The sequence below is a fragment of the Gobio gobio genome (genome assembly GCF_949357685.1).
Source record: "Gobio gobio genome assembly, chromosome: 16".
NCBI classification, from domain to species: Eukaryota; Metazoa; Chordata; class Actinopteri; order Cypriniformes; family Gobionidae; genus Gobio; species Gobio gobio.
In genome coordinates this window covers 31,052,248-31,074,562 of record NC_137109.1, presented here as the reverse complement: position 1 = coordinate 31,074,562, position 22,315 = coordinate 31,052,248, and the positions used below count along the sequence as shown (strand labels likewise).

At 38.4% G+C, this 22,315-nt stretch overlaps 1 protein-coding gene across 2 annotated transcripts; it reads left to right on the top strand.

Moving 5' to 3' along the window:
- The first annotated feature begins 635 nt into the window (after window positions 1-635).
- ocrl (OCRL inositol polyphosphate-5-phosphatase) lies at window positions 636-22,019 on the top strand. 2 transcript variants are annotated; one of them, XM_079839092.1, is made up of 24 exons: window positions 636-1,163; window positions 1,734-1,813; window positions 4,588-4,679; window positions 4,994-5,032; window positions 5,440-5,553; window positions 6,709-6,858; window positions 6,952-7,192; window positions 7,271-7,429; window positions 10,337-10,438; window positions 10,695-10,809; window positions 10,983-11,099; window positions 11,345-11,526; window positions 11,637-11,748; window positions 11,930-12,039; window positions 12,185-12,320; window positions 12,397-12,507; window positions 14,107-14,272; window positions 14,852-15,087; window positions 15,632-15,655; window positions 16,984-17,100; window positions 17,188-17,272; window positions 17,681-17,808; window positions 18,924-19,035; window positions 19,721-22,019. In XM_079839092.1, the coding sequence occupies exons 1-24, from the start codon at window positions 1,122-1,124 to the stop codon at window positions 19,843-19,845; spliced, it is 2,895 nt and encodes a 964-aa protein (XP_079695218.1). In that variant the 5' UTR covers window positions 636-1,121; the 3' UTR covers window positions 19,846-22,019. The 2 variants fall into 2 exon arrangements, with proteins under 2 accessions (XP_079695218.1, XP_079695219.1); XM_079839093.1 differs by lacking the exon at window positions 15,632-15,655 and having other exon boundaries at window positions 19,721-22,013.
- The last annotated feature ends 296 nt before the right edge of the window (window positions 22,020-22,315 follow it).

Below are 22,315 nucleotides of genomic sequence, written 5' to 3'. Positions count from 1 at the left end.
CCTGTATAAAGTTCCCACGCTTTTAGAAATTGATGGATGAAACAATATATAGGCTGTCATTTACTAAATTAGACACTTGTAAAATTATGACTGAGGTATTTATTAACATTTGTATGATTTTCTTTTTAATGTATAAAAGTTGTAATTTACTGAACCATGCTTGAGACAGTCACACCATAGGACAATTTTGAGATTTGGCTCAAAATATAAAAAAAAGGGCTGTTTTAATATCAACAGGTCAATGTAAGACAAATAAATGTTTAACCATTTACTGTATTTTAAATGATGACAATGCTAATTATATTCATTTTAATCTTGTGTGATTGCTTGTCACATCAACACCCCTACTACACTTGCAAGTTGCAACACTGTTTATCCTTCTAAAGAAAACATTATGCAACCTTTAGGACTATATCCGTTGATAGGCTATTTGAAATTCATAGTTAATGAAGCAACAACCCTCGGATTAAAATGAGGGCGTTTGACGAAGGCTCTGCAATGACAAATATTTAAACAGTGGAGTGAACTATACTGTTTACAGTGAATATGCGAAAAAGTTGGGTATCTTTGACGTCCCTGAGCAGCGCATAACACACCCAGCGATGTTGCTGCGTCCGGGAGAACGCGGTGATGAGGACCTCGAAACTCATTCGTGACCGGTGACGTCTTGCTACATATTTTCTGGTCAGCGTAAACCGTAAACCCGAACATTGGTTTATAAACGCGACAACACAACCGTCATCTACCGTGACCACTCTCTCTGTTTAAGCCCAAATTTGATACACACGTACTCGATAAGCGTTGTTTTATCCGGAGTTCAATGACTCTGCACCGGCTCACAAGCTGAATTGCACTATTTTATTTATCGTCTAACTTACTCCACTTCTTTTTGGAGGAGCGAGTGAACATTGATTTAACGGTGTTTGTTGTTACTTAAACCCGTTTTTACGGGGCAAATTCCCCCCGAGCGAGCGATGTGTTGCGATCACCCCGGAAGGCCAGCTCTTCTGCACGGGCGGTGAGGGGTGGAGCCTGACATGAGAAAACACTCGAGCTGCTGAGTTTAGCCTGTTAGCTAGCCGCCTGACGGCTTTAATTCAACACACTTTACAACATTCACGATGGAGCATTCATTCGGGATTTCAGATAGCCATTGTTTGGCCGTATCCTTTATTTTGGAGCTCGGTTGTTCATTTTCAATTTGTTAAGAGCAATAGTAGTGTCTTTTAAAGTAATGTAGCCATGTCTTGTTAGCCTAGCTGTAATGGTAAAAATAACATGTATTTTCGTTTTGTCAGTGTAATAAAGAGGCATAACAGAATGCAATTTCTTTCATTTTTGTTGCTGTTTTCTCTGTCACTGCTGAGACAGAAGTGTAGTAGTAAGCGTGTTGTTTATCTAAACATACTCTCGCTGCTCTTACATTCTTAGGAATAACTTGAACAGCATTATGTGACATTGTCATGTCACTTGATATGAATGACATGTTGCAGCTGCTGCATGCTATAACGAGAATTACGCTTTTGTGGATTTGTACGCATGTTCGGACTTGCCCCTATTTGTTTTTATTACTTGCACAATGAAGTTGTATAAAGTCCAAAAAGTTATTTGATTTTGTGAGGGAGGGAGGGAGGGAGATGAAGCATGAGAGCCTTCAATCGTCCCACTTTTCCACCCTTTTTCCTCTGCCGCTTGCTATTCAGTTGAATCCTTGACAGTGTTTTTCCCCCCAGACGGTTAGAGGACACGAGCTTAGAAACGGACAGAAAGAACCAAGACTTCTGTCCCTGTTACAGTGTTCTGGACAGTTCAAGTGAGTAGACTTCGATCTCAGTTTGTCATTTCATGTTATTAAGAGGGCTTTGCTTTTATGTGTATATCCGGATTAGTTGCAACAGAAAATGTTAAAGCCTCAGAAAGTTGAGCAGCTGTCCAATCTCTGTTGGACTGAACTGCTCATTCTGTCAGGTGGCTCATTGTTGCTGCCTGTCTGTCTGTGTTATTAGACTGATGATTGTGTGCTCGTTTTTAGCCTTTTTGACATGATTAGTAACTAAACCCACTAACACAGGACGTCTAATTGGTAGTTATCTAACCAGCATCTCTATCTTGAGAATGCAGCTGACTTTTAACAGGCTGCTATTTGTTTTTTAATACGACATGACTCAATTCATGATTATGGACGCTTTTTACTGACTGTGATGAAGCATTCCCACAGTTATTATATATTATGTAAGCTTTATTGTATTTCCATTTCCTAAAAAAAAAAATTATAATGTACATAACACTACATTTTGTTATATTACCTTCTTGGCATTACATTACGAAAAACAACAAGAAAGAAAATAGTTAACAGCTGCAAGGGTGTTTCTTATACAATGGCTGTGGAAATGGCAGTACATTTGACATATTTGACATAATTTGACATATTTCTGTCCTCTCACCACCATAATCAAACTGTCTCTATTTTTCCTCTTTTGGACTTGGAAACTATTTCCATGGTTTTTTATTTTGCTATTGGAGCAAACAGGAATGCAAAAATCATATTTGCTGTAGTGTCTGGTCCATTATATTTGAATCTATTTTGCTGGTTACTATAGATGTGAGAAGACTCTGTGAAAGATTGTGCAGTGAGATTGTGTTTAGTCAGTGTGTGTTAGAGCTGCGGTGGTGGATGCCAGCGTGCTACCCATTATGCTGCATTCCACCTCGGTGTCCTAGAGCCTAATAAGCCTCACATGAGCACACAAACTCTTTAACTGTATTATAAGTGTACACACTCAGCTTTACTCAAAGCTCGGGGACTGACTGTGTAAAAAAGGTCAAAATGTTATTTGTTGAATCCTTTTGTAATGAAAAGGATCTCCTAAAATAAGACTCATAAGACATCAACTCAAACATCAGTTGTGGTAAACCAACGGACGCTCAAGCATGTTCGCTTGACCTGCAAAAACCAGTGAGGTTTGTCCTCGTGTTACGCAGCATGTTCGATATTCTGCAAGAACCAATGAGGTTCATTCTTGTGTTACACAGGATGTTTGAGCTTCCACAAGAACCAATGAGGTTTGTTCTTGTGTGTCAAGCAGGTTCGGTGTAGCTTCTGTTCACTGATTAATGTTTATATGTGAATAAAAGCCTAAATTCAATCTGTTCATCATATAAAGTGATCGAGTCTCTTTAGAAAATTTGGACTAAACTGCTCGACTCATATGGATACGTTTGAAACTGAACTGCTGGAGCATCTTTCTATGGAGCACTGAAGGTATAACAAGATAATAAAAGTATAGCCTATTACATGATGTTTCATTTAGCCTGACAGACCTTTGGGTTGATTTTTGAGCTGCATTCGTGCATTGTCAATTGAACTTTTAATGTGGAAATGAGTGCCATGGTTTAACCTCAGAAAGGACGGAGATATTTTTGGCATGAGCAGATTATACCCATCATCACTACAATGGGCTATTATTTGTATTGATTGAATGTGAGATTGCTTAGCAAGTCTAGGCCAAATTTCCCTTGTTCATGAGTGCTGTGTTTCCTGGCAACAGCATCCATTACTGCAGTTATTGTCTTCTGAGACTAAGAGAGGGGGCTCACTGGCAGCACAGAGGGGTTCTAGTCTTGCCTCCACGTGTTTGCATGGCATACTCAGACAGGGAAATCTGAAGGTTTTTCCAATAATCCACTGTAATTGAATTTCCCATGGAGTGGAATGGAAGCAAGACCATGTTGAGAGGAACCTGATGCCCTGGAGTTGGCACTGTTATTGTCAGAGAGTGAAATATGGTCTGCAATTAGCCCTCCAATATGCATTTAGCCTGCTGCATTTCTATAAGCTTCCCTCCACCCTCTGTATTCTGAAGCCCTATTTTTGATGAGATAAGATTATGCTGGACCATAGTGGAAATATGAGATATACACTACCGTTTAAAAGTTTGGGGTCAGTATGTTTTTTTTCATGTTTTTGACAGAAATCTATTTTTTGCTCATCAAGGCTGCATTAATTTGAGAACAAATACAGTAAACATTTATATTGTGTAATATTCTTGCCATTTAAATAACTGTTTTCTATTGTTGTATATTTGGAAATGTAATTCCTATAATGGCAAAGCTGAATTTTCAGCATTATAACTCCAGTCTTTAGTGTCACATGATCCTTTAGAAATCATTCTTAAATGCCGATTTGCTACTCAAGAAACATTTCTTAGTATTATCAATGTTGAAAACATTGTCAATGTTGATGTTCTTGTTAGAAACTGATACAATTTCAGAAGTTCACAAGAACAGCATTCATTTGAGGAAATCTTTTGTAACATTATAAATGTTTTTACTGTCACTTTCGATCAATTTAATATCCGTTAAAAAAAAAATTCTTAAAAAAAAAAATCTTACTTACCTCAAATATTTTAACGGTAGTGTATCATTCTCAGTGTACTGTATGCTGAACAGAAAGGGTGTTATCACACTGTTTTTTTTTTTGTTAAAAAACTGAATATATGTTTAAATCCCGGAACAATAAGTGGAATTCTTATTAGATAGGTTATGCGCTCTTGTATGACTTTTCATGAATGAGTCTCTTGTTGTTAGGTTGGATATTTTGGCAAACCCTGAAGCAATTGTATTAAGCCCAGTTGCCCAGCTGTCCATCCCCATCAATAACCATTTTCAAATAGTTCGAGGTAAGTTTCTAATGACTATTTAGTGTTTACAGAATGAATTTGTAACAGTGTAAATACATTTGCTCTCTTCTTACTATATTGTTTTCCCTGTACAAACTCACCTTTGGTCTCTGTGAGTAAGGCATAGAAAATAAGCACTGTGTTTGCATAATGAAATCTCTTTCCCATGATCAAATATTTGAAAACCATTTGTCACCATAGACTGGTCATGGTGTGACAGGTCAAACAGGCTATGTTTTATATTTCCTGGTACAGTTCCCTGAAAACCTGTATAATGGGTACCTCTCTCTGTCTTTCTTTTATTTTCCCTTTAGAGGCTGAAGAAGCGCTTCTCATTGACATCTCAATTAACTGTAAGGTTTTTTTAATTAGCCAGCTTTTTAATGTATTTATTTGTTTTATATGATTATTTGGTTTAATTCCAATTTTCACATTTTCTTCCTTGGCCAAGACTTTACGTAGTGTGTTGGAACGATTACATTAGCATAGGATACAATTTTAGTGCATCATTTTTCAAATAAATGTTACATAATTTTTGGCTGAAGCATATCTATCTGACAATATACATAAGTAGTATACTGTAGCAGCATTCAGCTTAAGAAGTTTATTGCTACTTTTATCCATTTCATTTTCTTTTTATAATTGGTATGAAATTGCAATAGATTTTATTTTTGTATACTCAGGGAGGTTTCTTAATGCATTTGGCCTTAGTAAATAATTAATGATTTTGATTAGGAGTAAAATGTTCAATGCTCAACAGCGACAGTACGGATTCGTCTTCGAGGCGAGCAAATGCCAGAGCTTCTGCTGGAGCTGCAGGATGATGTGCACACTCAGTCTTTCTTACAGCATGTGACAAAGGCCAAACAGCAAGGTGATATACCTTATTTTCCCTGCACAGGAAGCTTCCACAAACATCAAGCCACATTTCTTATTTATTAACTACTCTGATCATTTATTTACCAGGGTAACCAACACCCAGTTTTATAGGTTTGTCAGTAATGAATGCTTCCTGGAAGAATTTGACCTCTGTGTCAGGCAGAAAGTTTGACAGATATAATTCTTTGGTGTTGGTTTACTTTAGTTTACATTGTTACAGCCACATTCGGGTCAAAGGTTAGACGACCTGCTGCATGATTTCTCTGATTTGTTACCAACTTACCACACTGCTTGTAATTCAGCTCAGGGTATTTGTGTCCTTCAAACTCTTACCTTAGAGGCATAAGCTTCATTTCCTGACATCGTCCATTGGCTGATGTATAATTTATGACAGTGTGCTGAAGTCTACTTAAGGCTGGAATACACTACAGGACTTTTAAAATCTGAAAAGTTTCTAGAACACTGGGCATAATACACTTGTAAATGGCTACAGAGAAAGACTGGATGCCACACACTAAATGACTGATTATCACACACTACCAGACTTTAAAATTGCTCCAAACTCAACAAACTCACTCAAAAAACATGCGCTTTGTTGCAAGGAAACACGTGACAGAAGAAAACAAACATGGATGTGCAGGATTTGACTGCAGTAGTTGTAGTTACTTCTGAGTTGAATAAAAGAGGAACAAACATCCAAGTGGATTTGGATGATCTCTTGTGTGTAGACAGTTAGTATAGGCTGTGCAAATTGCAAATTGTTAGAGAACTCAAAAACATCATGTATTAAAAAAAAAGTCAGTATTGTCAAAATGTCACATTTTTGTATTTAGGATTTGAAAGAAAGAAAAAGAAAGAAAGAAAGAAAGAAAAAGAAAGAGAAAGAAATACAGACAGATCATGTCCAGATAAGGGAAACATTTAAAATAGAAAACCATAACCTGCTTTTCTTGTTTTGTTTTTCTTTTAATTTTAGTTTATTCTGACATGGTCACTTTGTGTAAGTGTACCTGTGCTTAACTTATCTAACCCTAACCCTAACCTTTTTCAGCTTGTATCAAACTATCACTGCTAAAGATGTTTTGAATTTTATTTTAAAGCACCAATTCATAAATACATTAAACATCACTGTTAAATATCCCACCTTTAGTTGAGAAGAAGAGTTCACTTCCCAGGAAGATGGAGCCTGTTGTACCTATTCCAGTCAAAGACTGCATTCCTGTTCCACCTCAAAGAGGAACCTCCAAATCCACCTCAAACAACATCAACAACAGTACTTCAGTAAAGCCCTCAAACACAGGTATGGAATATATTTCTACGTTGGCTTACATGGCCAGATGCACCAAAGACTGTGAACGTTCTGTCACTGCTCTGTTCCTCTCTTTGTTTATAGACTCAGCCTTCTCGCTTGCAACAGATTTTGGTTTTGAAGAAAATTTTAGCAATTTTATAAAAGTGGAAGAGAAAAAGAACAAACAAAACCGTATAGTTGCACAACGTGAGCCACCACCTCCACCATTGCCCCCTCTTCCCCCTCGGAAAGGCACATACACACCATCGACTAATGCCACGGCAGGCCTGACTACTAAAGAAAGGCCACCATCTGCACTGAATGCCACACCTGTCAGAAATGAGTGAGTGCTACTGGTTTTAAATGCAGAAGCCTGTACATTTTCAGCTTTGTTGAACTCAAGTGTTGTTTGTCGTGGCAGATTTCAGTCTGTAGACCGCTCCGTTTCCTGGTCTGACAGCCCGTCCAACTACACCATGAGACAGGCCATGATGAGCAGCCATTCAGGGTCAAGGGAAGGCCTGCTTAAGTATCGCCTCAGCAAGAAAGAGAAAGAATATGTGGACATTAAGAACTTTCGGTGAGTGGCAACATGCCTGGAAACGTAATGGCAATAATTTAGTTTTGACTGATGTTTGACATATGGTTGGGTACCGAATCCCTGTGCCAATATGGCACCGGTACCTATATAACCGGTATGTAACCGGACCGAATTAGAATGTAGATTTTGATGCCTCATTTCAGTGCCACTTAAATTCAAATGTGTTTTCACGCTTTGGCTGGCGCCGAGCCAGAGACAGAAGCCCTCAGCGCTTGTCACGTATCACAACTATTCAGTGTTTTCAACCACATCAGGTTTATTTTAGGTTTCACACTTTTAAATGTACACAAGTACTAGCAAAACACACACACTGATGTCTATGGAAGTGGCAATAACAATCCTTTCAGTTATAATTTGACTACGTGTCTTTATTTATATCAGATACACAGTATATCGTCGCTGCCCGATGAAACTCACGCATGTCCAAAACGGTTACATTTCAGGAAGTGAAAAAAACACCGTATTTCAAAAGCAGCTGAATGTAGCGTTGTCATACTTGGTACGGCATCTTTACATGTAACCATATTCTTGCCAGTGTAATGATATAATCCACATTTGACCAAAATTGAGTTTAAATGGACATGCATGCATATTTTACAGTAACGGTGGTCGATACGCGTTCTTCCGATCATTAATTAGAATGGCCAAGTCGCGTTTCATATTGACAGAGGAATACGCTCAGTTTATTAAATAGCCTACGTCTTAGTTTATTAAATTAGAACTAAACTGTGGAGAGCTTCAATGTCGTACTTTCGTCAGCCAGGTTCACAAATATAAAAATAAATAAAAATATTCGGTGACAATTACTTCGTCTAGACCATTTACCGATAAATAATAGTTGTGAATATATAATAAACTTGAGAACAGTTGTCAAAAACAAACGTTTGCTGATACTTTACCTCACAGTGTTATTCAGCTATCCAGTGCTGAGCTTCGATGAAACTTCACGAGACCGGCGAGATGCTTCCACAGGGCGGGAGATACGCGGCGTGATTGACAGCTTTGACACCAAATGGATATATGAGAAAATCAGATGACATGATTTCACAACTTTTCATTGGCCATTTAGATATGTGAAGCATACTGTATACGGAAATTAACCTGGACATTCAATCCGTCGAAAAATCTCAAAATCGGCAAAATGGACATACGTGGTTTTCATCGGACAGCGACGATATAGTAACTATAGTTTACTCTATTCTTCTCCCTGTTCAACGGTCACTTAGATTCCGTTTCCACCGAAATTACCCGGAACAATTTGTACCAGGAACTTTTTTTACAGGAACTTTTTTCCCCCCAGACCTGCTACTGTCTGCGTTTCCACTGCGGTCTAAAGCAGTGGTTCTCAAACCTGTCCTGGGGACCCCTCGCCATTGCACATTTTGCGTGTCTCCCTAATCTAACACACCTGATTCAAATCATCAGCTCATTAGTAGAGACTGCAAGAGTTGAATTGTGTGTGTCTGATGAGGGAGAAATACAAAATGTGCAGTGGTGAGGGGTCCCCTAGACAGGTTTGAAAACCACTGGTCTAAAGTACCGTGAGGATTAGGCAAATTAGCCCAGAGACGTGGGACTGCGCGCGGCTGCTCCTCCCAGTCAGCGACGGACAATAATAATTTTTGTGCGATACTGTCTGCAACAATAACAAGTATGGAGGAGATGCAAGCAGCGCTGCTTTTGCTAGTTATGTATTGTTTTACTAAATATGTAATTAACAAAACGGTGGAAAAGAGATTAGCACTGATACTAAAGCGTATTCTGAAAGCTCGTAAAGCTAGATTTAAAATAAGACAACGTATGTTATTATCAGCTATCACGGACATTGGCCGTGCGATTTGCTGACGCGCGCCATCGGACAGAAAGAGCAAGACTGATATTTACTGAACGCAGAACGAACCTCGCAAGATATAAATATATATAAATAAAATGCTGCGAGAGCTCAACCAATCAGTATGTTCAGCGCCCAAGTCCCACCCCCAAAAGTTCCGGAACTTTGAAAAAGTACTACCTCGCGAGCAGGGCCGTTTGGAGGGGGAAATATTTACCTGGAACTTCATTTAGACCCTGGTTTCTGCGGTCGAAACACACCGAGTACCACCCCAAAGTTCCTAGTTCCTGGGGAAAGTTCCTGCGGTGGAAGCGCGGCTTTACTTTCATGTATTTCGTGAGATGTGGATGAATTTACGTGATGTAAATCCGACAGCTCCGATTCTCTGAAATAAGTAGTTTGCAGCGCAAACTAACATGGTGGCGGCCATCACGCATTATAGATCAACTAACACACACTCACTTACACATATTTGAACATCAGAATATCAGATAGTTCATGATATAGTTAACAAGTTTGTGAATATTTTGAATTAAAAAGGAAAAACTGAAGAAAAAAAAACGATATAGTTGTCCTACAGCACTATTGCGGCTGTTGTGTGTAATGCGTCGCCATGGAAACAATAAGGCTATGTGTTCTAAAATATTTAGTCAGTGAATATGGTCATATTTCTGCAAAATAATGCTGAACCGTGAAGCTGTTTTGTAGCATACCAAGAATGCAGGCTACTTTGCTGTTATTAGTACTGTAACTGTTATTTAGTGTTAAATTAGGCCTATTTTAGTTGGGTTAGGTGGCTTAGGTTTTACTGTGAATTTGTTAAGTAAATTGTGTTTTATTTCTATTCATATATTTAAGTATACTTGAAACTTTTAATAAATTGTTCAATTTAAAGATTTTTTTTTTCAATAAAAAGCCATTCTTAAATGTTTATTTCACCATCGTTTTGTGGCTTTTTAAAAAGGCATCGATTTGGCACCCTGGTATCGCAAAAAACCCAAACGATACCCAACCCTAGTTTGACAGGTGTTTGAGTGAGTCACTGTATTTTACAGGTTCTTCATGGGCACTTGGAATGTGAACGGTCAGTCCCCTGACAGCAGTCTTAAGCCCTGGCTGGGCAGTGACCCAGACCCTCCAGATGTCTACGCACTGGGGTGAGTGGCAGAACAAGAGCCTCCCGCTCCAAAATAATGAATCTGAAACTGTTAGATCAGATCTGGAAATGCATGTATAGCTTGCAAATGAGGCCATGTTTGAGAAGCCCCATTTATTTGCAATTTTGTGACAAACATAATTGTATTACATCCTTAATAGATCATTGTACATTATACTTTTTCCATTAATGGGTTTGATTGATTAAGGTCATGGTGCTTTCTGCTTTGTCTAATCTTTTCTTGTGTGTTTTGTCAGATTTCAGGAGCTGGATCTGAGCACAGAGGCATTTTTCTACATGGACTCATCCAAAGAACAGTTATGGGTTGATGCAGTAGAGAGAAGCCTCCACCCTAAAGCCAAATACATACAGGTGAGTGAACGAGATTTTTGCTATTCAACATTTAAAATGCAAATAACATTTCTTGTCTTGTCATTCCTTTGGCACCCTGAAAGCAGCATTTGGGAGTCAACTGAAGAAAGTATGTGCAGCTCGCTTTCATTTTATGTGTGGACTTTTTGTGAAGTTCTGCATGCTCTCTTCAGGTCCGTATCATTCGCCTAGTGGGAATGATGCTGGTGGTGTATGTCAACAAGGAGCACAGAGATCACATTAGAGAGGTGGCTTCTGAGTCTGTGGGAACTGGCCTCATGAATAAAATGGTATGTTTGCATTTGTTAAAATAGGAAGTGGTTTGTCAAAACAGGAAGTCATTTTAGCTTTTTATCTTTTGGCATAGAATGCATATCTTTTGTTGTATTTGTATTAGATCTAGTGTAATCTAGAGTGTTATTGATTACACACATGACAGAAATGACCGCAAATCGAATCATACTTCCCTTCTATCAGTAGATCAGTGTCGGTGGCCTGATAAGATTAACCTACTTTTATTACTCCATTACTATAGGGCAATAAAGGAGGAGTGGCTGTGCGTTTTGTGTTTCACAATACCAGCTTTTGCTTCGTAAACTCTCATTTGGCGGCTCATGTGGATGACTTTGAGCGGCGGAACCAGGACTACAAAGACATCTGTGCCCGCATGAGTTTCCACCTGCTGGAATACCCCCCTCTTAATATAGTCAAACATGAGTGAGTGTCATTGTCATCCAATGTAGCCTTTTTTTGAACCCATGATTAGATAACTATATTTTTAAGTGCCTATATTTAAATGCTTCAATGCTTATGATTTCTCCTCTAAGTGTGGTGATTTGGCTTGGAGATCTTAACTACAGACTATGTTTGAGTGATACCAGGGAGGTAAAAAGGCTCATTGATGATAATGAATTACGGAAGCTTCAGGAGTATGATCAGGTGAGCCTTGGGGATGATGCCTCTTTATTATAATGCTTTATCTTTTATTTTATTTATTTATATATATATATATGCGTGCGTGCGTACGTGCGGCAGCTCTTTAAGTGGTAGCCAAATATAGACTTCCATTTTTGCTCTGAAAGCTCACTTAATTGCATCTTCTGTTTTTTTACTTTGCCAGCTGAACATCCAGAGAAAGACTAAACGTGCCTTCACTGATTTCATGGAAGGGGAGATTAATTTCATCCCAACTTACAAATATGATGCTAAATCAGATCGATGGGACTCAAGGTAAAGTTTTTGGAAATCAGGAGGTCTTCCTTTATACATAATTGTTTGAAGATCACTTGCTGTTAAAATGCTCTTAAAGTAAAAAAATAAAAATAATACGTTTTCACGTCATGACTTGGTTTTGTCCTCTGGGGTGTGTTGACAGTGGAAAGTGTCGAGTCCCTGCCTGGTGCGACCGCATCCTCTGGAGAGGGAGCAATGTAAAGCAACTTCACTACCGCAGTCACATGGAGCTAAAGACCAGTGACCACAAACCCGTCAGCTCTGTCTTCAGTATCGGGGTGAGGTTAACTCCATTCATCATGTTCATCATAAAGGAGTTGAGAACATCACATTGATTTTATGTGTGTGCTGCAGGTGAAAATGGTGATAGAGCAGCGCTACAAGAAGATTTTTGAAGAGATTGTGCGGGACATGGACAGAATGGAAAATGACTTCCTGCCCTCTTTGTCCCTAACCCGACGGGAGGTGAGTAATGAAAGGGAGACACACGGGTCAGTGTATTCTCTGACAAACTCTGCATCGATCCTCTGGCCTGCCTCCGTTCTTTCTGAGATTCCACCATATATCAGTGGAGGGTCAATAATGTTTGCACAATCTTAGCACTTCTCTGGACTGTGAGTGGATTATTGGCTAATCACATGTGCCATAATTGCTTTTAGACTAAATGCTCTGGGAAGGTGTCTTTAAAATAGAAAAGACTATAGAAATAAACTGATCACCATCACCTGGAATCACTGCATCAGTGCACACTAACCGAAAGGTAATAAAAGGTAATAAAAACATAACGGTACATTATGTAAGGTCTTTATACTCCACTGAAAACATAGTTATGTATATTATATTGCATTTCTGTCAATAGATCCTCATAAATACTACACACTGAACCTTTAAAGGATTTGTTGCTAACATATTAGTGCCAGATACCACAGCACACCTTCAGGGGTCTAGTGGAGTCCACGCCTTGACGTGTCAGGGCTGTTTTGGGAGCAAAAGGGAGACCAACACAATATTAATAATGTTATCCCTGATCGATGTATGTCTATGTGGTGTTTTTAATATGCTTTTAGACAAGCCATGTGCAAATTCATAAGTCAACACCATTGCTGAGTATTTTCTCCTTAAAACTGCAATGACCCAAAGACAGTCTGAAAAACGCAGTTTGAAATCCCTCTTGTTCTCTGCGTCACAAATATGTTGTAACTGGTGGGCTTTAGCATAGCATTAACTATGCTGCGAAGCAGGGGGTTCTCGAGAGAAGCCATGTAATCCCGGTATATTTTTCTGTTGATATGAAAAACCTGGTACATTTTAGCAATATAGCAGGTGAATTATGTATAACATTGTATATTACAATGCTATGATGAAGTATATGCCTTTCTCCACTGATGTTCTAAGTTGAAAAAACATTTCTAGGGATGCTGATTTTTAAAAGGCAGCTGTCTGACTTTGAGATGGCAAACGGGAACATGGTTTGCTTAACATTAGCAACACATTATTAGCTGTTTGATAACATAGTCAAGCAAAAGGCTAATCATAATAATTACCGTTGTGTGTCTGACGTTGTAGAGAGCAATACGTTAAACTCATTACCATTCTGATACATCAACTCAGGACTAGACAGCCCTGTATAATTCACTCTTCCACTTCATCTGAGTTTCTGGTTCAAACATATATGGCTGAATTAAACCAATATTTCCACTTGCCATTGTGCAGCATTTATTAAAGTAAAGTTGACCGAGACTAGGTGTAGACCAAGGTTGTAGAGTTTCATTAAAGCTATTTTAAGGCATGGATAATTTTTTTTCATTTGATTTTTTTTTTTAAATATGCCATTTTGGTGATCAAAGATGAGTTTTAAGGGATAAAAGTGTTGACTACAGGTGGACTTTAATGGATGCATTAAATTTATCAAAGGGGACAGTAAAGACATTTATAATGTTACAAAAGACTGGAGTAATGTCTGCTGAAAATTCACTTTTGAATGGTAGTGTATGAGGCTGTAGACACACACACACACTACCATTCAAACAGATGTTCATGTTATCCCTGTTCTTTATTCCATAGTTCATCTTTGAGAATGTGAAGTTCCGTCAGCTGCAGCGTCAGAGTTTTCTCATCGCTAATGATGGACAGGTTGCTTGCACCTTTGCCTTCATTCCCAAACTCAATGACTCTCAATACTGTAAGCACTGGCTACGTGCTGAGCCCAGCGAAGGGGTACTAGACCCTAGTGAGTATCTCATATGGCATTTCAGCCCTGTATTTTTGTCATAAAGAATTACACATATTCTTTAATGTTTGATAATGTTTTCTTTTACTTCCTGTTTATCACAATATAATTAGACTCTATGGTTGAAAAAAGCTGGCCTTTTTTGGCAGTATGTAATTTCATGACTGGCATTTTTTGATGATACATATTTATCTAATTTGTATTCTCATTGTTAATTCCCAGAATTTTACTGGGAAATGTTTGGCCAAAATAGCTTTAGAGGGATGAAATCATTAACTGAAACAGCACTTCTCCAATGAAGCGCTTTGTATGTGTCAGAGTCTATTTGACTTTGTCAGTGTATATTAACTTAAAAAAAAAAATATTTTTGTGCATCACAAAAGTAAAAAATTTGGATGAAAATATAAGAGAAGAAATTTAAGGCCATTTTCAATGAAGTCAGTGAAATGTCATGTCAACTGCTCATATCAGGTTGAGAAGACACAAATATGATGTGTTTTCTAAATTTGTTGATTCATGTCCAGACTGCACCCAGCTTCCAGACTGTCTAATACTCAAATATTCCTGTTTTTTATTCAGATGAGAAAATAGAGATCTTCCTGGAGGTGTATGTCAGTAAAGATTCAGTAACACTACTAAACTCTGGTGAGGATAAAATCGAGGACATCCTGGTGCTTCATCTGGACCGGGGGAAAGACTACTTCATCACTGTCTCGGGAAACTATCTGCCCAGCTGTTTTGGCACATCTCTGGATACTCTGTGTCGTATGAAGAAGCCCATCCGTGAGATCCCCATCACCAAACTCATCGATCTGGTGAGGCACAATCCACAGCTGCAGTTGGTTAGATGGATTATTATCACAGGATGCATGGCTAAGTAAAGATAAGTGGCTGCCAATGGCAGACATTGGCAAGGAATTTTGCCTCCAGATTTTAGATAAGAGAAGACTTTCAGGTTTGACATGATTCTGCTTTGAGGCTACAATGAGGAAGTCATGTACAGAGGCAATGTTTTGATGGGAGACAGCTTGTTCAGTAGCAATCGGTCATCATGCAAACAGTCTGTGTTGTTCGTCACTGTTCCATTCTCCACTATATTCTCAAAATATAATTATTATTATTTTTTTTTTATAGCGAGTAGTCAATCATCTTTAGTCATTTTCTGTTTCTATCTCTCTGCTGTTCTCTGATCACCATTGGTAGCTGAAAGCTGCTTATTTGTAATTATGCAATACTGTCTCTGTCTTCTCACGGATTACGCAATGTTTCTCTATTGTCTCATCTCTCCTCCCTCCTTTACTCCTTTCTGCTCTGACCACTCATTTCCAACCAATCATTCTGGGTCTGCATGATTCTCAGGGAGAGGATAGCTGCATGGAAAAGGTAAAGTCCCTCTTCATGCACAAAAAAGACTCATTAGATCATGCAATAGGACAGCTGCTATTGGGGCCTACATGTGTGATTGAGGGTGACTTTGTCCTGTTTTAAATGTTTTTTCCCCCAGTGTGACAATGTTTAGAAGTGCTTGCCCGTTCACACAGGTCAGCTTGCTGCAGTCACTCTGCAGGTTCAGGCTAATGAAAACCACTGAGGCTTGATTCTCTCAGCTTGTATTCTGTCCCTCCTTTCTCACTGCTCCCTAACTTACTACTCACCAGCCAACAATATTAGATTAGTAAAGAGAGGAAGCAGCTCACAGCATGGTGAAACCAGCCTCACAAATCAGTGTAATTTCAACTGTAAACTGTTCTTCAGAGTTGTTTTTGACTCTCATCGTGCCTTTGTGGCTCAGCATGAGTTGCATTCACACTAATTGCATGAGTCCCCTTGTATTGTTTAGCAGTCTTGGGGCTGTCACTGGGGTTGTCTCCATGTAACATGGTTCTGTGTGTATGAGAGAGAAATGTTATTTGTGGCCCCTTTTCAAAGATCACGTTGCTGAATTTATGTCTGTTAAATTTTTTAAAGTGCCCCTATTATGATTTTAAATGTTCTTAATTTTGTTTTGGAGGTCTCCTACAATAGTTTTACAATGGGTTTCGGCCTCTCTAAACCCCTCCTTTCCGAAAGCCTATTCTGCTCTGATTGGTCAGATGGCCCAGTCTGTTGTTCAGTTCAGAATCTATTCTTTTTTTTTTGGAAAACAATAACTCCATTTATTGTGCTTTGATCTGTGAAAGTTTGCAGACCTTTTACATTTACAAACAGCTAGATTACAGACTACATGGAAGTTAATATCCAAAAAAGCATAATAGGGGCACTTTAAACAAAGGGATCATGATAATAATGTTGGGATCATCTGCATTTTTTAAGGCACTTTCCAAATAGGGTGCTATATAAGTGCTAAATAAGTGACATTGTTACAAAAGATTTCTATTTCAAATAAATTATAATATTAAGCAGGACAACAGATTTCAACATTTATTATAATAATAATAATAATTATCAAAACAAAATAAAAGCACCAAATCAGCATATTATAGTGATTTGTGAAGGTTCATGTGACACTGAGTAATGACTGTTTAAAATTAAGCTTTGCCATGACAAGAATAAATAACATTTTACATTTTAAAGTATCTGTATATTAATATATAATATATTTTTGTATATATATGTTTTGTGTAAAGTGCTACAAGATATTTTATGGCTTTCTTCTTAAATCTAATACAGAATTAAATTATAACTTTTAAGACTATTCTCAATTTTATCAGGAGAAATCCCGGATGTATTCCTTGTTGGACAGTTCTGGAACAGAGGATAAACCTCTGAAGATTCCTAAAGAGGTCTGGTTGCTTGTTAATCACCTCTACACTAAGGCCTGCCAGCAGGTAAACAAAATAAACCACGAATGCTCCAATGATTAGCCATAACATCTCAAATGACTAACTAGATGATTTTCTTTTTCTTTATAATAGGAGGACCTTTTTCAGACCCCTGGCCTGCAAGACGAGCTACAAAGTATTATTGACTGCTTGGACACCAGCATTCCTGAATCCATCCGTATCCTTTCCCACCAAACAAAAACATATATGTTTATATATAGAAAGGGCAAGAGATTTTCCCAGCAGATAGATTACTATGTGATAGTCTGGACAAACCTCTTTAAGGGCTCTCAGAGTTACTTAGCATAGAAATGCTAATGCCTGTCACTGCAGTGAATGTGTGTGACTCCGTTTAAAGCTGCTCTGACTGGCTGGACTCTCCCACACAATTCTTCCCTATGCTACTGAGAGACTGAGAATGTTCCCTCTGTCCTACTGTAATGGTCCTTGAAGACATCCCTAGAGACACTGTGTTCTTTCTTTTCTCTTCCTGTCTTTTCCTTTTTCTAACTGCCATATTTTCTCTTCCTGTGTCTAAAATGTGCATTCTCACTGTTCACCGTGGTTCTCCTTGACTGCTGGTTAGCTGGCTGTAATCACTCAGTTGCTGAAGCACTATTGATCTTCTTGGAGGCTCTTCCTGAACCTGTGCTATGTTATGAACTCTATCAGCGCTGTCTTGAATGCTCTCATGACAGCCGCCTCTGCAAACAGGTACATATTATATTGGTAGTGTCATGGCAATGTATTTCATATGCTATTTGTGGTAGTGCTTGGTGTCTATACATATTCTTGATTCAGTTTGTATTCACAAGCTCTTGATGTTATTCAGATTTATTTGGGTATATTTTAGTCACAATGTCCATTTTGCTTATATGAAAGGAATTGTCTCTCTGCTATTGATGTAAATTAGATGGAACCTTCTAACTTAGTATCTGTATTAACAAAACAAATATATATATATTTATAATAAACACAAAAATCAAAAAGAAAACATGAAATTGATTGTATTATTATATAAAACTGTTTATATAACACTGTGCAAAATGATTATATACTCATGAGCATATACATTTCAACTCTGAATGGGTCTATATATGCACTGCCTAAGTTTGGGGTCAGTAAAATGTCAGTATTTTTTTTATTCAGCATTTTGATCAGAAGTGGCAGTAAAGGCATTTTATGTAATTTATACTTCAAATAAAGTTTCTATTGAAAATAAAGTCTATTGTATTTCAAATTCAGCTTTGCCATCACCCACATTTTTTTCAAATGTATATTAAAATAGAAAAGTTATTTTAAATTGTAATAATATTTTACAGTATTATGTTTTTTATCAAATAAATGCAGTCTTATTTTTCTAAAACATTAAAAAAATCTTACTGACTCCCAACTTTTAAACATTAGTGTATTGTGTGTGTGTGTGTGTGTGTGTGTGTGTGTGTGTGTGTGTGTGTGTGTGTGTGTGTGTGTGTGTGTGTGTGTGTGTGTGTGTGTGTGTGTGTGTGTGTGTGTGTGTGTGTGTGTGTGTGTGTGTGTGTGTGTGTGTGTGTGTGTGTGTGTGTGTGTGTGTGTGTGTGTGTGTGTGTGTGTGTGTGTGTGTGTGTGTGTGTGTGTGTGTGTGTGTGTGTGTGTGTAGTAACAAACCAACCATATTACATAATTGTTTAAATGATCAAAATAATTTTTCCTTTGGTCATGGGATTATATCTAAAATGCATTTTTAACAAAATTACAAGAAGCATCCAAAATACAGATCAAAGTGTATTTTAAACCTAGAAATAAACAAAGGATTAAGAATTAATTGTTTGTTTTCCTCTAAACAACAGCTAATATCTCAGCTGCCACGAGCCCATCGCAATGTGTTCCGCTACCTGATGGCCTTTTTGAGAGAATTACTCAAACACTCTATTGACAACAACTTGAACGGCAACCTCCTAGGTGAGTCTGACTAAAGGCCCTTTCACACGGGAATGTGATGCAATGGGAGACATGTAAAAAGTGGCAAAATACTTTCAAAGTCCTGCCTCTTCCACAAGCACTGCTCTATACATTTTATCTTTTAGCGAGTGGCAGCTCTGCCGTGTTGTCTTTAACCAATTATTGTACAGATTATTAAAAACCAATCAAAGAACATTTCACTGAGCTCTTATCGGAGTGTTGAAAACAAGATGGAGAAGACGTTTTAAATGTAGTGGAATTCCTAGAGTTGTATGACCAATCAAAATTCTCATACATTTTTTAAAAATCCAGAGTGCGAGTGCACAAGTTGTTTTGCCAGGTAAGAAGCTGACTGTGTCTGACATGAAAACTATGTTAGTTATGTTCCCGTGAAATTTTAAATAACAAATAACACAAACACAACATTTCCGTTATGTTTTATTTAGTTTTTAGTAAATACAAATGTTACCGTGTCGATTGTAAATATGCCATTGTTCGCCTTGAGACCGCAACGCGAGCACTGTCACAACTGCACAAAGCACTTCCACTATGAGGGAAAGCTACATACACATAGCGATTCCACCACTTGCCATGTCCCGTGTGAAACGCCATTTATTCTATTGGCAGCAGATTGCAAACATTCAGGTGCATTACTGTTGTATCGTTTCTTGTATCTCTTGTCCAGCTACACTCTTCGCAAGCCTCCTCATTCGGCCACCTCCCAACCTTGCTGGAAAACAGACGCCACACGATCGTCAGAAAGCCAATGACTTCATACTGGGGTTCCTGATGGGAGGTGATGAAGACTGAGGAAGAGGACTGTAGAACGAGGTATCAAACCTCTTCTCAGAGGTGTTCTGGTGGTTCTGAAGCAAAAAGACACTTGATGTGTGTTTGTGACTGGTCTTGGGACTGGGAGATATACGGGCAACCCTGCACTAAGATGGCTAACTGCCTCCATGATGAAATTTGGGAACTGTTGGATAGTTCTGTTTTGCACAGACATTGCCCATTGGTTATGTTACGCTGTTCCTCTATTCCTGCTTCAGAGGAATCGGTATCACTTTATCTCTGCTCCCTGAACGTGTTGCTCTGGGAGTATTAATAACTACACTTTAACCCTTACAAACCTCATCTTTTTGATTGTAGCATCCATAATCCTACGTGCAACCCCATTTTCTCTGGTTTTGACTCCTGTGTCAGAGTGCTGTAATGCCAAATCCGATATTCCCGACCATATTTGACTGAATGTGACTCATGGGCACTCAAAAGAATGACTTTGTTACACTAAAGGAAAGCCATGCAATGGAGATTGTATTGACTGCTGCTGCCAGTTTAAACGCTCTCTCAGAGCCCGGAGCACATTTTTCCGCCTGTCTCCCGCTTCCTTTTCTCCTTCGAAAATGACCTTCACAAAGAAGTGTTTCTTAACAAGGTGACTTAGACAATCGACTACCTTTCAGAGCGGAGGAGAAGTCTGGACTATGATCTTTACTCACAGTTCTTTCTGAATCATGATGAATCAGCCGACTTTGTCCGTTGTGGTGTGTACGTTATTTATGTTTTCCAGTCTCATACATAGTTGTCCACAGCATCGGGCATTTGGATGTCCTCCACAGATGAATCTTAGTCGTCTTCAACAATGGCAATGACCGTTGGATGTGGTTACCTTAATTAGATCTGGACTCTGTGGCTGATACTTTTATTCTTTTGAGGTCTTATTCTTTTACAGATCTTCTCTGGATCCTGTTGTGCTACAGAGATGTTAACATTTTAACTAATGTGCTCACTGGGTCTTTAATTGTTCTGTTCTGTCATGTCCTGTAATGAAGATGCAAACGTGGTCCTTCTATTTATATGTATGCTGTGTGTTATACTAACCCAGACTGGGATAATTTTGTGTACGTTTACAGTCTTTGTGTCCTTTGTTGGTGTTGTTTCATGTTACATTTAAACTTTATATTTCCATGTAGTGGCATACTGGCATATGTTTCTCTCTCTTGAACTCAGTGCATATTGGGATTCTGTTGAACTTGTTTGTGAGTGCCGACTGATATTCTGCTGGTTTTTACTCCTTGCGCCAGTCAGTCTGGTTTTGTTAAACAGTGTGTAAAGAGGAAGTCTCCTTTGTTATACCCGCATTAATCATCACACCAATGCTAAAATATTATTGTTACACAAACCACTAAAGCTGTTTGCGTGTGACATGTTGGCCCTGTCCATTAGCAATATTTCCTCAGAATCTTACAGGAAATGTTTTTTGAGACTTTGCAACTTGGAAAAAGAGCTGTAATCAGTTTCCGACCAACTCTGTGTCCTGCCTTCCTTTACTTTTAGACATAAATGTGCAAAAAAAAAATGTTGCTTTAGGGGCAAAACAGCTAGTCACTGGGACAAAAAAAGTTCAAATGTGCATATTAGTACCTTAGAGTAGTAGTAATGTCTGTATATCTCTAAGGTCCTGCTTTGAACCTTTTAGGGCTAAATAAGGTACAAAAGCTGTGGGCTCTGCCCCAGTAACAAGCTGGTAAATTTTTGGCAAAGAAAATTTCTGGGAGTGTTGAAAACTCTTAAGTAGTGATGTTCTGTGAATGATATTGGCTGTGGCTCGATGTCCTCCAATGATCCACTCTCAAATCTCTGTCTAAATCTAATTTCTGCTTTGGAAAGGGCCACCGTGGAGCTCGACTGAAATCACATTTTTTCCATTGCCAATAGATGTTGTTTCTGGGAGAACCTCATTGCAGGAGACTGAATCAGAGGACCAGAAATTCAGATGGCCATTATACAGATTTCTGGTGTTCTGTGATCACCATCCCATCTGTTTGTTTATTTTTGTGTCCTGTCGTTCTTTCCATTCAGTTTTTGTAATGATCCTGGTACTTTGCAGCTGGGTACTTGCACATACTTTGTTTTATTTGTGGGGAGGGGTGGGACATCTAATTTATTCAATAAAATAAAGACATTATGAACGTGTTATTGGGATTTCTGGCATTTCTTTTTGCTGCGCTTATGTCTATTACTATTGCTTAACCTAATTATTGGAGTTTGTTAAAGAAAAACTAGTGCAAGCTCTTCTGACCTGAACTGTCATTGCCCCATCTGCACTTGTGTAACTGTTTCTGCTTCCAATCATATTGCAGTGAACAATTACTAAATTGTTTCTGTTCCATGTGAAAGGTCTATCTTCTGACACTGTTCCCCTGGTTAGACCACTTAGTGTTCAGTGAGAGATCCCACAAGCACGTGTGACATTCTCAGCCCGACGTCTATATAGACC

Excerpts from the sequence above, each read along its gene's own strand:
- ocrl (XM_079839092.1), top strand. The coding sequence starts at position 1,122 with ATGGAGCATTCATTCGGGATTTCAGATAGCCATTGTTTGGCC. Across the intron at positions 1,164-1,733 it reads CAGATAGCCATTGTTTGGCC|ACGGTTAGAGGACACGAGCT; the intron begins GTATCCTTTATT and ends TTTTCCCCCCAG. Across the intron at positions 15,656-16,983 it reads AGGATAGCTGCATGGAAAAG|GAGAAATCCCGGATGTATTC; the intron begins GTAAAGTCCCTC and ends CAATTTTATCAG.